The 16,509-nt window shown below is 48.4% G+C and overlaps 4 protein-coding genes and 1 non-coding gene across 5 annotated transcripts; 3 read left to right on the top strand and 2 right to left on the bottom strand.

Moving 5' to 3' along the window:
* Positions 1-3,840: 3,840 nt before the first annotated feature.
* kin1 (putative serine/threonine protein kinase Kin1) lies at positions 3,841-7,126 on the bottom strand (the record flags this gene model as incomplete). Its single annotated transcript, XM_043276799.1, has 3 exons — positions 3,841-5,759; positions 5,815-6,442; positions 6,491-7,126. The coding sequence occupies 3 exons, from the start codon at positions 7,124-7,126 to the stop codon at positions 3,841-3,843; spliced, it is 3,183 nt and encodes a 1,060-aa protein (XP_043134741.1).
* Positions 7,127-8,515: 1,389 nt separating this feature from the next.
* ACHE_30205A (putative G-patch domain protein) lies at positions 8,516-10,372 on the top strand (the record flags this gene model as incomplete). Its single annotated transcript, XM_043276797.1, has 1 exon — positions 8,516-10,372. The coding sequence occupies one exon, from the start codon at positions 8,516-8,518 to the stop codon at positions 10,370-10,372; it is 1,857 nt and encodes a 618-aa protein (XP_043134740.1).
* A 550-nt stretch (positions 10,373-10,922) lies between these two features.
* On the top strand, positions 10,923-12,163 carry ACHE_30204A (uncharacterized protein; the record flags this gene model as incomplete). Its single annotated transcript, XM_043276796.1, has 3 exons — positions 10,923-10,925; positions 11,159-11,956; positions 12,029-12,163. The coding sequence occupies 3 exons, from the start codon at positions 10,923-10,925 to the stop codon at positions 12,161-12,163; spliced, it is 936 nt and encodes a 311-aa protein (XP_043134739.1).
* A 591-nt stretch (positions 12,164-12,754) lies between these two features.
* On the bottom strand, positions 12,755-12,825 carry ACHE_t30006S. The gene has a single exon. It is a non-coding gene; the product is annotated as a tRNA-Gly (tRNA).
* Positions 12,826-14,243: 1,418 nt separating this feature from the next.
* Positions 14,244-14,468, top strand: ACHE_30203A (uncharacterized protein; the record flags this gene model as incomplete). Its single annotated transcript, XM_043276795.1, has 1 exon — positions 14,244-14,468. One exon carries the CDS (start codon positions 14,244-14,246, stop codon positions 14,466-14,468), a length of 225 nt encoding a protein of 74 aa, XP_043134738.1.
* Positions 14,469-16,509: the final 2,041 nt, after the last annotated feature.

Genomic DNA, 16,509 nt, shown 5'->3' with positions numbered 1-16,509 from the left:
GGCTACAATAGTCTAGATAGGAATTCAATTCGTTATTATCTACTATTCCGAGCACGTGACACTTAGTGACACTGCACAACCCCTATAAATTACTTCATGTGAATAGGCTTTCCTTTTCTTCTCTTATCTTCTTCAGATTCAATATTCTCATTGATGGCTACAGTAGTTTAGGTAGGAATATCACTTCATTATTATCTACTAGTCCAAGCCAGTGACAAGCTATCAACCATGTACTGCACCTAATCTTCTTCTTTTTCTTGTTGCAATGGGCTCCTTTGTGTGTAAGGCTAATCTAGCAGAATGAGTAGGGCTGTAGGGAAACCACAGGGTGCAAGGATTGATCAGACTGTTCTTACTGCAAACAAGCACAAGCAGGAAACAGGCCTTTATCACAAGGTATGCTTTTTTGCTTTCTCCACAACTGACAACATGATGCTGCATTGTTTAGCACATTCAATTGGTCTTTTTTTTTTGTTTGTTTGTTTCATAGTCACTGAGAAGTCCTCCATGGAGTAGGCTGATGTAACAAAGGTAACAAAGTTAATCACTTTGTGACTGGTAAATTAAATTGATACATGTTCCCACATGCCACTCAGATTGGCCCATGAGCGAGCTTAGTGCAACATGAATTCTGTGCTTTTCAACTTTCCTTCTCCCCATCTTGAATCTCATCTTGTGGTATTCTTAGTCACCTTGCTCATATGTAGCGGCCTCTAACAACCGGTCTTCGCAGGAAAGTCATATGAATCGACCGAACTATTCCCACATCTTTTCAAATTCTGGTCTCGTGAATACACAACCTGCTTCACCCGACAGAATAACTCGATTGCGGATAGCCGTCCACTTATTTTCAACCTCCTTCCTATCCCAGAACTGAGGGAATAAGATCAGAAAGTAGGTTTTACCATCCATATCCAATCTTTCCACGTCAGAACGTTCATTGCCAAGAGAGACCAGTGTCAAACGTGACAGGCCTGTATTTAAGCTATGCAAAACCCATGCGCAAATAGTGATGTAAAAATTGAGCTCTGCTAATATGCCACGTTTGAAATTCCTTTGGGCGGATACTCTCTAAGAACGGAAAGACGGAGGCTAGATAGGGCATCATGAAACCTTATCTTGTTAGCAGTGTGTTTTCCGAAAATTTGGATTCGACAAACCATCAGGTCGATTTGCGACCCTGAAAACAATTAATTCTAAATCATTACTATCATTTTCAGGTATCTGACAGCACAATTTCTCGACAGTATCAGGACTAAGTTGGAGAGACCGCGCAAGATGATGGCGGAAATCAAACCGCTCAGCACTTTGAAAGTGTTAGCTATGATTGAGAATTACACTTGGGTACAAACTGACCGTTCTAGGATTATTCGAAAAAGCATTTTTCTCTCGATGTTTTGGAGAACTGATAAAGGCCGAGGCCGTCTGCGGCAAGGAATTGAGGGCGAGAAAGTATAGGATGCTGAGAAATCGTAGAGAACTGTATCATAAAAATCATTGGGGAGGCGGAAATGGTCGTCCCGGATATCACCATGAGTGAGCCCAATCTTGTGTAGGGCTATGACACGACGGAGTCGGTCACCGAGCAAAGACCTGTACCAGTCTATTTCGAATGAACTAATGCCTTTCTTTTGTAGGCCCTCATGAAGACTCTTTGTCAGGTCATCCACGCAATGGGTTTCTGCTGCAAGTATACGTCTAGAGGCTAAGTCTGGGTATATCATCTCCAGTACAACTGCTCGCCGTCCGAGCATGCAGCTACTGGGGTATTTCTTGCGGGGAATGCCCGTGAGGACACCGAAATATCGAGGGAAAAAAATTTTTATATGAATCTGGGCAATGTCGCTTGATGTGTTCAAAGGCGCGAGCTTCAACCAGAAAAGGGTCCAACTGTCTCTGAACTTCAGTAGGTGTGTAATTGCGTCGCTATAAGCCGGTCATTCTAATGTGAGCCTCTGCTTTCTCTACAGGAAATTCCGAAACCTTCAGAGAGATTAGTGATGACACTAGATAATGATCAGGACCACTTACAGTCTTGGCCACATATTGGATCCTCGACTTTTCATTCTGCACAGTAAGTGGTAAAGCCATGATCATATGCCCTGGCGGCATATTGGTACGTAACGGCTCCCTCAAGGACCATGAACCATCACATTCGAATCGTTGGAGCGCATCATAATCTTGAGGGGTTCCTCGGAACAATTCAACAAAGTGAGGCGGGCAACCGTGAAAATAAATTTCAGTCCACGTCAGGCTCATGCTGTATGATCTAGAGCAAGTCCAGGTAAGGTATGTCTTCATCCCACAGCAAAAATAGCAATGATGAGTGGGACTTGTGTCAAAGTAAACGGCTGTTCACAATCAGACAGTAATATATGGACGGAATTGGCGCATAGACCATTTTATTGGTTTCCGAGTCTTTCTCTCAGGCCTGTATAATGCTCAAGAAAGGCTGGTAAAATGGAGTTCACATTTTGTGGCCATCTCAAGAGAAACAATTGTCAAGCGAAAGGACATGTTGTCCAGGAAAAGAAATAATGCAAGGGAAGGGAAAACCCGAGTTGCCCGTGTCAGGAGTATGCAAGGGATCTCACTTAGAAGGCCAACTTACTGGTCATTAGTCAGGCCAGCTCATGGTCAATCCCTAAGAACGGAAATGGTACTCATTTGTCTACAGTAAATCCATCGCATTTGACTTAATTTGAAGCCATATGATGCTTAGGGTCCGCTGTCTGCGCTTGCTCTCCCTGTGCCTCATCTCCCTTTAGTGCTTGTCCCTGTGGTTCTTCTTCCTGGGCCTGCTCACCCACGGCCTGTTCTTATTCATCACCAGTCTTCTGCTCATAACCAGCCCCCTGTTCGTCACGGACTCAAGAGTGGCCAGTGTGCCATATTCCAGAGAGCTTTTCGAACTTTGAATATAAACGCTGTAGGTTTTGAAGTGTCGGCATCTCGTCACAGTGGATCTTAAGTTTCTAATTATATGGATTTACAGATTGAAGATAGTTCTTTGATATACTAATTATGATCGTATCAGAAAATTTAGTGTGCGTGGCTGGCTACTTACTATACAGAGGGCACTATCTGGCGATACATGATATCCCCCTCCTATAATCTCACTCTATACTCTATGGAATAGAAAGGCTGGCTCACTGCAACCTCAGTCAGCTTTGGAGCCCATATAGCTTTTGTAAAGAAAAAAAGAAAAAAAAAAAGCCGCTCAAGAGTGTACCCTTCGTGTCCCACTCAGTTCCTGTAGCCATATCTAGCTACTCAATGGGCCATTCCACTACCACTTTCAAGGCTCCCAGGGTCATCATATTTTATTTTACACCAGTAGTTAACATACTACGCCCCCGAATAGAGTAATGGGTCTCGTTCAATCATTTTACTTGCTGAAGCATGTCCATGGCTCGAATGGCACCTGAGAAACAGGTTCGATTACTGCGAGCAAACCATTGTGTCAAATCGCGAAATCTTAAATTACATGGCAAAAACTACACTAATTAGTCCAATATGTATACACCTGACAAGCGATTCTCGACAATGACAATGGGCAATGAGGAATGCAAGAGTCAACGAGACATCGACGGAAATGCAGCGCAAACTGACCCCCTTCAACAACACAATCTCTCACAGATAAACGAGGAAAAACCACACGAAATGATAAATTAAACAAATGACAAGATAACGTGCTCATGCAGTTCCATCATATATGACCGGATTTTTCGTATCAGATATGGTTCTACCAAAGTAACAGTGACAAATGAAAAGGTAAATGCAAACAATCTCATGGCTCATACATCCCCCTCCCTCCATCTTTACAGACGTCGTATCAAATCACAACTTCAATGCATCCAAAATCTTCTTCGCCATCTCCCGATACTGCCACATCCCACCGGCTACCTTTTTGAACTGAATGCCGTGCAATGAGAACAGCGGCACTTTCACGATGAGGATTTCGAACCGCAAAATCATGTTCTCGCCTGTGTCGCTCTGCACTTGCGTCGTTGTCTCGCCGACCACGCGTTCGCCGACGTTTTGGTTGCGGGGCGTGACGTATTCGTCGGACTCGGAGTTTGAGACGAAACTGCGGTCTGGGGGATTTTGCTGTTGTGATCGACGTTGCGTGCGCTCATCGTGGTTCAGGAGTCCTCCAAGGCTGATGCGCCGTCGGTGGTTTGAGACCTGTCCCTGGCGATCTGGACTTGGGGGACCGACGTCCACCACCTTGTCGAGGTCGATGCTTGGGGCATGTCGACAGCTGAATCCTCCCTTGATTTCCTGGTAGTTCACAGAAAGCTGTTTCAAGACTCGAATGATATCCGCCCGGATGACTGGCAGGGGCTTGCTGCTGGTAGTGGATACACTGAAGAGACCTTTGAGGTAGACCGGCTTCGACAGGTCCTCTCCTTCGTTGGCACTTTCCAACGCAGTTCCAGCACCGGAGATGTCTGCATCCGTCTCTTCTGGCACATTGGACTCCCGGGCAGCTTCCCGTCTAGCTCTCCGTGCCTGTATACTCTCACGGCGAGCATGACCAAGCGATACCGTACGCGTGCTATGAGTGCGAGTTGGTGCTCGGGACGTCCTTCCTGCCGTGTCATTAACCGCCACATGGTCCGATCCACTGGTTGTAGGCGGTTGTCGCCCATCCGAAGAGTCCAATGTATCAGCGTCACCACCACGGCGGGCTACCCTTCGCGCTCGGTTCTCGGCGGAGCTGACGCTGGTGGATCTTTCCAAGAACTTGTTGGATCGCGAGGCCTGCTCTGCCGATCCGGGTGCCTTGAGATGGTCATTATGCGCTTGACTGCCACCAGAATTTGTTGGTGATGGATCCGCCCGTCGAGCTCTCCTCATGCTGAATCCACGGTGAAGAGGAGAAGCCGAGTCTGCAGGTGGCTGGACATTCAACGACGGTGTGTGGCTGTGTCCGAACTGAGGACGTTCCGTATCGCGGCCGCGGTCCTTGGTCCGGCGCGTGCTGAACCGTCTCAAGATGCCCGCAGCAGTACTTTCCTTCTTCGCAGGAGTTCCTGGCTGTGATCCAGGCTGGCCAGATGCTGCCTGTCCAGACTGCGGGCCAAGGTTGAGATTCTTGACACCATCCCCAAGTTCATCATCACCGTGGGTCCTGGCCCTAGGACGGGATCTCCGACCAGTATCATTCTCCCCGGGTACTTGATATTGGTTGGTGTGTGCCGCTTCTGGCGCCGGAAGGTCCGGCATTTGCAGCATGCTGTCACCGGCTCCATGTGGCAGGCCAAGAGCACCGGGTTTGGTCTCGGCCCGTTCTCTATCTATCTTCTCCTTGACTAGATAGTACACTGACAATAACGGACTGTACGCGTTCAATGGATCGTTTCCAAGCTGCACTGCCTCGGCAGAGGGATTTGAGAGAGTATCTCTGCTGGCCGAGTTTCGCCGCTTATAGAAATCGAACATCCCCCGCTTCTTCTCCGGCAGACTCGGGGGCGGCTGCTCGCGATAATTGTTCACAGCATTTTGGTACTCCTCCGACTCGATAACTTTGGTGAGCTGCGTCGTAATGTACTCCGGCGATCCAAAGTCAAATCCCGTCATCTTGTCAACCACATCGGAATCCAATGGAAGCTGCACGGGCTCACGGGTGGGGAGATAGTTTTCTGGTGGGTTGCTAAATCCCTTGTTCATCCAAGGATGGTTCATAATTTCCGTCAAGCTGGCACGTTGCTTCGGATCCGTGACCAACATGCGCGAGATGATGTGACGGCATTCTAGACCGGTTCAGTAAGCGCATTCCGGCAAGATGAGTATTTAAGAAAAACGTACCGTTAGTGAGTCCCTGTGGGTACTCGACATTACCCTTCTTAATCTTCGCATGCAATTGCGGCATGCTTTGGTCGTCAAAAGGCACCTTTCCGCATACTAAGACATATAAAACAATTCCAAAACTCCATACATCAACCTCGGGTCCGGTATACTGCCTGGCCTGCAGCAGTTCCGGAGCGGCAAAGTAAAGACTGCCACAGAATGTTTTGAGAAGGCTTCTTGGGGAAAACAAATTGCTCAGACCAAAGTCGATGATCTTTATATCACCCGTTTTACTGATCAGGATGTTCTCAATCTTGAGATCGCGATGAACAATGCTGTTGCGATGACAGTAATCCAACGCGCTGGCGATTTGTCGAGCGAACTTGCGAGCCTGCTTTTCTTTGAGTTTGCCATGCGAAATAATATAGTCGAGCATCTGGCCACCGTTGACGTATTCGAACAGCATGTACCAATGGTAGGTGGTGCGCACGACGTCGCGCATGCCACAGATGTACGGATGGTTCACGAGACTGACGATGGCGGATTCACGGGCGGTTCGGATTTCCTTGGAGCGATCGGCCCTTTCCGCCTCGCGCGCACTGCGATGCTCTTCAAAGGACTGTCTTGGGACGATTTTGACGGCCGCCTGTATTCATGTTAACCTTGCCTCCCGGGTGAAGGAGAACGAGCTCACCTGTTCGCCGGTTTCCATGTTCTTTGCCAATTTTACCTTTCCCATACTCCCAGCACCAATCGTCTTCCCGAGCGCCCACTGACCGGATGGCGTCGTAATCATCGTGCGACGTTTTGGTGCCGCAGACGCAGCTGACTGCACTTGCGCACCAGAGCCCGCCTGCGGAGGGCCACTAGACCCTTCGGCGGTGGCAGGACCAGCCGTAGCCATGTCGATGCTGTCGCGTTGGTGACCCTGAACGGAAAGGTTGCGCTGATGTCTCTTCGGGGCGGTATCAGTGTGGTATGCGGCGGCACGTTCCTGGGAACGTTCTCGGGAATAACTGCGACGGGTCGGGGGCGGAAGACTGCCTCTAGCGGAATCGGGATCGCGACGAGCTAAATTGTCAAAAACAGCTTGATTGACCGGGGGAGGATGGCGCTCATAGGCCTGGGTTCTAAATTGGGCAGGGGACTGGAGGTGTTCGGATTGATGGGGCGGCTGGGAAGGCTGGGATGCGGTCGAGGGCCGAACCACGACACTTCTAGTTCGATGGGGAAGATCGGACGAGGGCGGACGATGGGCTTGAGGACGAGACGAGGTAGAATGGCTGCGAACAACCGTTGGCGACGCAGACGATGAGGCAGCAGTGGACATCACGAACAGTAGGACAGATCAAAGAAAAAACAGCTGTACCCTCTCACTCTCTCTACCCCCCGGGGCGAGACGAATCCCCAGCGCACGAGTTCAGTCAACCAGTTTGTATGTTGGTGTTTCGATCGATCGGTTTAGTTTGGTTAAGTATATGGCAGGAGATATTATAGAATGAGAAAAAAAGATAGCCAAGAGAGTCGAGCGGATATAAGGACGACTCGGGCAACGGTTGCAGACGGTCGGGGAGCGGGGAGCTGACTAGAACAACGTCAGGCTCGGAAGAGGGCCGATGAGCGGGTTATAGGAGAAAGAAAAAGAAGAAAAAAAAGAATATCAAGCAATTGAAAAGAGTAGATACAGTAGATAGAAAAGAAGGAAGGTGGGATGAGGAGGAGGAAAAGAAGAAGAGGAAGAGATGAGAGAAAGGTGGTGAGTGAGAGAATAATGAGAGACGAAGCAAAGATGCGGCTGCGGAGAAACAAAACGGGGCCAGGGGCATGCGTTCTATTTACAGCACTCAGCATTCAATTACAGATACGAAAGAAGACTGAAGGCTTTAATTAGAGGAGAGAGATAATTAGAATCGTGCTGTGGTAGACATTACGATGGACATGTACAGAGTACAGCAGAGTAACTCGGTTACGGCGCACTGTAAATACAGCTGACCTTGGGCACAGATCGAGTCATGAGAACTGACGTCTTTCTCTTGAGATTTTTCTTTCTTCTTTTGCATTAATTGCATTAATATTCTTGTGGTTTGTACGGTCTCTCACTAGCCACATTCTCGTGGCGGTACATGTTCCACACCACGCGGCTTCGTCATTCCATTCTTCTGCAAACAGTTGCGCCCAGTGTTTCACTCTCTCGGTCACCTCGATTCCAGCCCGTTTCGGATCACCTCCCTTCATTTGGAACATCGTACAGGGTGAGTTGTGCGTGTTACACCATTTTGATACCCTTGAGAAGTTTGAAAACTAACGACATGGCATTCATTCTCTATACAGCTGCGATCAAACCATGACCAGCAAAAGAACCCGCGCAGCCTTCGAGGCCGATCTCCAAGCCCACCAATCTCCCTACGCCGTCTATGGAACGCCCCTCCCTCCACTCGACCCCAGTGTGCGCGATGATGGATCCTACATGCCAATCTGGAAACAAGAAGTAACCGATGACCGGGGAAGGAAACGCTTGCATGGCGCCTTCACCGGTGGTTTCAGCGCCGGGTGAGCTCACGATCCATCCTTCGCATGGAACAGCGACACTAAAAAGTGTTTCTTGCTCAGGTACTTCAACACCGTCGGGTCCAAGGAAGGATGGACCCCTGCGACTTTTGTGTCTTCGCGACAGAACCGGGCGAAAGATGCGAAGCCCCAGCTACGGCCGGAGGATTTTATGGATGAGGAGGATTTGCGCGAGGCTGAGGAGGCGAGGGAACTCCAGACGAGTAGTGATTTTGCTGGCTTTGGGTCTACGGATGCGGATACTATGCGCCGTGCGGGATTGATGGATTTGTTCAAGACGGGTGGTGAGACTATGGGTGTCAAACTGTTGAAAAAGATGGGATGGCGAGAGGGTCAAGGCATCGGTCCGAAAGTGCGACGGAGAGCCAACCTCGATGACCGTGCTGCTCAAAGCGAAGAGACGTACCTGTTCGCACCGGATAACCCACCCATGATTGCCTTTGTCCAGAAAAACGACCACAAGGGGTTAGGATATGAAAGGGAAGCCCGTCTGGACGAGTCGCATGGCCCCGGAGGAAAGGACACGGGTGAAGAGGATTCAGATCCGTTCTTTGGCGGACGATTGAAAGCTCCTGGGAAGCAAGAGCCATCCAAGCCAGAGGGGCCACGTCGCGGCGCATTTGGTGTCGGTGTCTTGAACGATACTGGATCGGACGACGAGGACCCCTACTCTATCGGACCACAAATTTCCTACAATCGCGTCATCGGAGGGGACAAGAAAAAGAAAAAGAAGCAAAAGGAGAAAAATGGGCCAGGACTGGCCACGGGTTCAGCATCCAACCCTCTCGTGAGCACCAAGCCAGTCTTCATTTCCAAGAAAGCCATGTCAGCCAGGGATCCTGGCCGCTTTAGGAAATGTCACGATGGTCGTTTACCTTTGGATGGATTTGTACTTGCAGACCTGGCTAGTCTCTCCATCTCGTCCCAGGAAAAACGATACACACCGGAAGTCCCTTCGGATTGGAAATCCAGCAAAACACCGTCGCAAGAGAGGGATACTTCGAATTACGTTTCTACGGCAGACGCTGCCAAAGCGTCTTCACTCGATCCTACATCCCGAGCAGCGCTTCTAGGAGAGGCGCAATTGCCTTCCAAATCCATCTTTGACTGGATGACTCCAGAAGCCCGGGAGAGGATAGTAAAATTAACCGGGAAAAAGGATCTACCGCCAGCTCTAGGCGAAAAAGCACCCAAGGGCTACGAAATGTCAGAATCCCAGAAACGACAAGATCTCTGGGATCTGGTTCCAAAACTAGACAAGCAGCTGGCCGTCCAAGCATTAACCCGAGCAGTCAGCGGCTGGATGCCCTACTCAGAGGATCCGGATAAACGCGTCCGTTACCGGTCTTTCCTTGAAGTGCGTGCTGGGCTTCGTGACATCCTTCCCGAACGAGTTCCCGGCTCGACGACCGACGAGTGGGTCTCCGAACTACACGAGTTCGCTCGAGCCGCAGAAGTCTTTAAACCAATGAGCGGTATCATGGCATCGCGATTCACATCCGCGTCCTCTGGTCCTAAAGGCTCGTCAGACGAAGCGGGATCCTCTTCGGATAACCCGCTACTCAGCAAACCCGCTGAAAAGCCTGAGGATCCTGCTGTGGCGGCCGCCAAAATTGGCATGTTCGGTCCGATGACCCGGAGCACAATATCGTTCTATCCAGGCCGTCTATTATGCAAACGGTTCAACGTGAAACCACCTTCTCATGTACAGCAAGATCCTGGGGAAGAACAGCAACCGGGAGGGCCACCTGGTTTCGCTACCGGCGACCGGTTCCAATCCGCGGGCTATCAGGCTCCTACCACCGGACCGAAGGAGTTGGTTTCGCGGGATGTTCTAAATCAGCTAATGGTGGATAGCGGTCGAGCAGAAATGGGTACGACTGAGACTACAAGAGAGCAGGTAGTCGTGGAGCCAGAACGTAATGAGGCTCTGGAGGCTGAGCGACCGGGCGAGGCGGTGTTCAAGGCAATATTTGGAAGTGATGATGAAGATGAGGAAATGGAGTAGCTGTCTTGGTGTTACATAGGACATATCCTTGTATGTGGATGTGATACTCGGCACTAACGAGCTTTTTTAATGGAGCAAAGCTTATCATGTGACATGTCACGCGTAACGACCGTTGCGTACCGGTAATGGCTAGTACGGTAATGGTACAGTACGGTACATACCGTGCGATACAGGCAAGATATGGTACACCATCTTATAACTAGTAGACTCAGAAGACTTTCTGTCGAGTCAATCCCGTTTCATAATCCTTTTTTCTGTGGTTGAATGTCGATCGGGATTCAATTCCTCTTTCTTCTTTTTCCTTCCTTTTTCCCACGTCTTTCTCTTTCACCCTTTTTGCAGGGATCTTCAGTACAACAACAAAGGTCACTGCAAGGATCGCTGCCCGGGGCTTACTTACATCTGCTACATACGTAATGGCGTCCTAATGCTCGTTCATCTTCCCCTCATCGCACCACCTTGAACTCTTTCTTATCTACTTCCGGCTCATTCTTTTACACAATCTTGACTCTCTGCTGGCTGATGGAGTCTCGTCGTTGGCTTCTACAAGATGGTAAGTCCATAGCTTACCTGTTACTGCCCGACTGTCTTGGCTTTTGTTAGAACGAACTCGTGGGTTATGTTATCATTACCATAGCTCCTCAATGCGCGGAGGATATTCTCCCGTTTGTCGCAGCTCCACCCTCGAGTTTCCGACTGCCCTGACCAATCTGTCTAATGATTTTTCTCGGCTTTTTATCTTTTTCAAAGTCCAATAACTTAGAAGATCTAACTGAATTGTGATAGGGTTGTTGCTTCTCCTTTTTGTCGCGTGACAGTAACCAGCCGCCGCATGCGATTGCGACAGCAGGTATTACTACCACCGAAGAACAGCACCAACAATGCACAGACGCCTCGCCTACCCCCGAGGTCCATGCCGCCACAAGTTCCACCATTGTATCCAATACCTCTGCCTCGCAAATCGCCAGGCCGACCACTCGCCGCCGCGGGCCTCCGGTAAACCAGTTCCCCCTGAGTGAGCACTTTAATGCGCCGATCCGTCCGCATGTCTGGTACAGCAAACGTCGGGCGTGGACGCGCACTCAACTGGACCGCGAGCGACAGGAGTTCTTTGAGACTCGGGTGACGGGGCGGTCGGAGATATGGGCCGCTCTGGCGGCTGCGCTATCATTCATGCGTGAGAGTGACCTTGCAACGGCGCAGAGTATCATTGATGCCGCTGGTATCACTGTCCCTACGGGTGATGTCTGTCAGGGTTGTTATGATGAACAAGGGGCGCTGTACCGGTTGCCGCAGTGTATTGTGAGCGATCCGGAGAATATGGTGCAGGCGGATCGTGTGGATGATTACTCCGACGTGGACGACGATGATATGTCCAAATTGGCTGATGACGATGCATCAGGTGATGAGCTTATTTCAGATGATCTTGAGAAACGTCGGGATGAGAAGGGCAAGACCAGTGAGCGGGACCTCATTAGTGTAAGGGCTCGACTTAGCGACAGGGGTGGGCTAGATCTTGTCGTGTCTGTTGGAAAGAATCGAAGCGTTAGTTTCATTGCGCGCAAGATCCGACAAGAAGCCGATGTATGTTCCAGGTTTCCAATGACAAAAATAAACTGGCAGATTATGCTGACACTGCTGTTTGCTATTCTGCAGATCGACCATCATCAAACAGTCAGAATTGCATATCTAGGCAAAGTCCTCAGAGGACACTCATCATTACCAGACCAGGGTTGGGAGCCAGGCCATGTCATCAATGCATTCATCGCCCCTCGGCCTTCCGCGTCATGACGGCCGGTCCCTTTTACCCAAAATAACCTGCTTAATGCCCCTTCTACGCTTCTCTTAGTCTTTTTCTAGTCATTAGCGATAGCCACCGTTTTCTGGCGTTTTTTGTCTCTGGATTTGCATAATACCCCCATCATGCGGTTCTCTTGTTTTTTTGTTTTGATTTTTCTATTTATTTTACATCTTTGTATCTCTCTTAGCTATATACTTAGTGTCATTTACTGCAACTTTCCTAGTACTTACTATTCCATTTTCTCTTTTATTATTTGGGGACAAGCATACGAACCGTAGTTTGTATGGACCATTACAGCTTGTATTCGCAAATAGCAAATGGCTAGACCCCGGGATGGCTTTATCCACCTCAATGCCTCCGCTCATCTACTCCGCATCCATGCAAGATATATACATATTCAGCGTGCCTTGGTAACGAATCGATATGCAACCGAGATGTGCAAACTTTGGCAATTGAATCGTTTAATGAAAAGAATAGCCAGTAACCATATTTAAGAAGAAGAAAAGAAGCAAAAAAGAAAAAGAAGGGTGCAATGATAACCAACGCGCCGGAGCGGCGGAGAAAAAAAGAGCAAAAAGAAATGCATCGTCCGTGAATCGAACACGGGCCTCGTCGATGGCAACGACGAATTCTACCACTAGACCAACGATGCCAGTTGATGTTATACTCGAGCTTATAAGCTTATCAATAAAATATGCCAAGTACAGAGCCCTAAGCTTCGGATTTATTAGGACAATATGATTTTATTATCGTTTTTTATCGAACATATCCGATCCAATCAATCTCACACTCCCACCATGACTCTCGGCCATTCCGACCAAAAATATATATTCTTTACCCATGTTCGTTATCGCAACGTCATTGCATCGGTGCCGGCTTGAAATTGGTTTCCACAAACCGCAAACAGAGCGCACCAGGTAGTATTGTACCTGTCATTTATCATCCAGAGCATAGGTTGGACACCCGTTTCTTGATTGGGAGTCGTATCAAACAGGCGCGCGGTGGAGGATCAGTTTCCTGGGATGCGACCTTCAATCTCGGACGTGGACTATTGGAGGGCATACATGATCAGCGCTCAGCCTTCAATACAGAGAAATGTGCGAACTCACCCTTTGTTATATTGGTCACTTTTATAGACAGTTCTGTATCCCCGGTATCCCGAATATCTAGGGCGCGTTAGTCGATATCGATGACCTGGATGTGTATATCAGTGGCCATACCAATCTCTACTCTGACGAAACGCTGCGTGTTCCAGAAGAAGAAGGACGTGGTAAGTAGAAAAAGATGGCAGATGCCGTTCATAATGCTTGAAGAAGAGGGGTCGCGATAGAAATGAATTGATTTGACTGACACTTAAAGGATAGAAGAGGATGAAAATAGTTGCTTTCAAAGTATTCTGCTTCATTAATCAAGTCGTGATGGAAAAGTGAATGCGCCTGGTCACATGATGAGTAAGAGAGGAAGTTCTACAGAACGTTGTGTGTTTCTCTTCTCCACTCCCATTGTTGCCAGACTTCCCCCCCCCCCCTTCCATATCTAACGCGCATATCTCAATACAATCAACCAAGCCACCAGACCATCACTAGGTACGTCAACCCCCATATCTTACACCGAATCTCGCCATAGTTTGCTTGGAGACTCATCCGCGACATTCCTACCCTCAGCAATGACCTGGTTGAATCTGCGACTATTTGCCTGGCGAGATATTGCGTTTCTGGCCGTGTTTTTCCTCTCTTATCGAGTATCGCATTGTATTTGCGACTATGTTGAAGCTAGTACGTCAAACCTTTGCTCTTGAGGGGTGCTTTTTGTGCTACAATACTGACTATGAGCTTCAATAGAGTTCAATCGATTGATAGAGGGACGTGGAGAGAATAACCGGCGCTTTCATGCGAATTAAAGATTGCAAACGGATGATACGAGCTACGAGATCTGTCTGGGAGGAGATATAATGGAGAACTGTGTACTGGTGCTTGTTGGGGTTCGATGTCTACTCTCTGTCGCAGTACTTGAATAAGGAGGTGATGTTGAAATGGATTGAATCTAGATATAAACGAAATTCAATCTCAAATGTGGCCGCCAACGCAAGAACTCAAGATTCGTCACAAGCAACTCCAGAGAAACACCTCCACTGAAAGCGCAGTTCAGAAGACCATGAACGCTGAGATCGTGAAGGTCAAGAAACGGCTGCGAGAGGTTGAGCAGAAGAACTATATTGTCGGAAAACTATCTCAGGGATCTGATCTCTTCTCTGGAGGGAAAAAGGTCAAATGGATGTTTTCAGCTGGAGGCTGAACGCGAACGACTGAAACGTATGAAGGGTGAATGGCCAAAGATCATGAATCTCGCTCAGGGCGTCAGAAAGATGTCTGACATAGATTTTCGAAACTACGGCGAACTTGTTGTACTTCCGGAGATTGTATATGGACCGTCCCTTGATGAGTGAAGCCCATTTTTTGCCTGGACTAACTTGGGCAGTGCTGTTCCTGAGTCTAGGAACCTGAAGCACTGGGCACCCAATGACGAGTCAGTAGCGAAGTTTTCTACATTGGGGGTGGTATGCTTCGGCCGATGGATGGAAAAATGTGAATCTAGTGGTAGTCGTCGTCAACATCATCAATATCATTGTCTGTACAATACGAGGGCTGTCCATGAAGGAATAGCGGAGTTGTATGCGGTGGACACTTTTGTTCTCTGCTCTACGTTTTTTTCTTCATGTCCTACGCTTGTGCCTACTCTGGTGGAAACACGATCTAAATATCGAGGAATAATGAATGGTGCAATTCTAGCCGTGTTTCCCTGACTCTCTCCTGGAATCACCAGCGAAGAGCAAAAACCAGCCCTATAAGGCATTGAGACTCATTAGGATATTCATGTGATACTCAGATACGCGTAAATTAGACTTAGCCTCAAGAAAGCATCTAATTGGTTTCAATCAGGTAGTAGCTAAAGTGTAGAGCGTGATTTGGGAATAGCCAAGTCACATGATGGGCGTAGGTCGTAAGAAGCTCTCCTCCTCTCCTCGTCTCATTTCTCCTCATCTCTTTCTCATCATCCCACCACTCGATAAATAACCCAAATAAACTCCTAATCTAAGCATCTATACTTCATTAAGTCAAGTCCCTTTTAGTCCAGCACTTTTTGGCCCCGAGGATCTACGTTGCGCAGAGGCTAACCTTGAAGCTCTCTTAGCCTACCCACCTCTGACCCACGCAGTTCGTCAAATCAGAACCAAATTGACAAGCAGCAGAGCACATACTGACAGATACAGATGGAACGAACAGTGACAATTGATATAGAATGACTAAACTGGAAGAACGTGGGACTCTTCACCCTGGCGGTGTTCTTCTATTACATGGGGAAGTTGACAGCCTCGTGCCCGCGAGAATGTGTGTCAAACCCTATGGTCAGTGGCTTAGTGAATATGCGTTTGAGCTGTACTGACTGGGATAATGGTTTCAAAGGAGACTCGCCAACGCTCGCGCCGGATGAGGGAATGAGGAGGGTGCACTGGCAGATATTTGTGGGGATTGAAATGGTTCACGGTTAGAAGAGAGAATAGGACTACTTACGGATTGAGAAGATAAAGAGCACCAATGTGTAGTTCTACGTGTAGTGTGTAGATTTGAAACTAGATTCAAGTTTCCAAGTCCTCCAAAACGCGAGAGGGTAAGCTGTTCCATGGGACCCCAAAGACCCTGCTGCTTTCCCTGAAAGTCTTGAAGAAAGAATTAAAATATGCTAAGGACAAAAAAAGAAGGTCTGGTGCTATAGAGTACGTTATTTAGTATGTTGAACCCAGTCACCTGACAAGCGTAACCAACTTCTTCCCCGCCTCCGCATCTTCTCTTCTACGTCTCTGAACGGCCAAGTCAACCCACTGCTTCCAACTTCCAAAGCTACAGTAAGCAAGCCATTGCACCCTCTAATTGTTCAGACACTAATTCGAGATACTTACCAGATCCAACTCCCGCACCGCGTCGTCTGTCAAACCAACCCGCTATCAAACAACCAAAACAAAACCAAGAACACCAGATGAGACCTATATGGGCCACGCTCGGGCTTTGGATATACAACCTAGGAAAAATATTTCTTTTCACTTTTTCCTGCTATCGAATTCTGAATTTTAGTGGGGAGGTGATGCAGGCGGGTAAGTCAAGCGTCCTTGCACTTACTGACTGATTTCGGAATGGGATGGGATGGGATGCTTTTACTTGTGCCATAATGCTGATTGTAACTCTCTCTAGTCTGGGATATTCTAGTAAATGGCAGATGGGGGCTTATAAATGCGAATGCGAATACTGGGTGATGGGCCTGGGGTTGGTCCGGATACTGT

This window comes from Aspergillus chevalieri, chromosome 3 (genome assembly GCF_016861735.1).
Source record: "Aspergillus chevalieri M1 DNA, chromosome 3, nearly complete sequence".
Taxonomy (NCBI): domain Eukaryota; kingdom Fungi; phylum Ascomycota; class Eurotiomycetes; order Eurotiales; family Aspergillaceae; genus Aspergillus; species Aspergillus chevalieri.
This window is presented reverse-complemented; position numbering and strand designations above follow the sequence as displayed.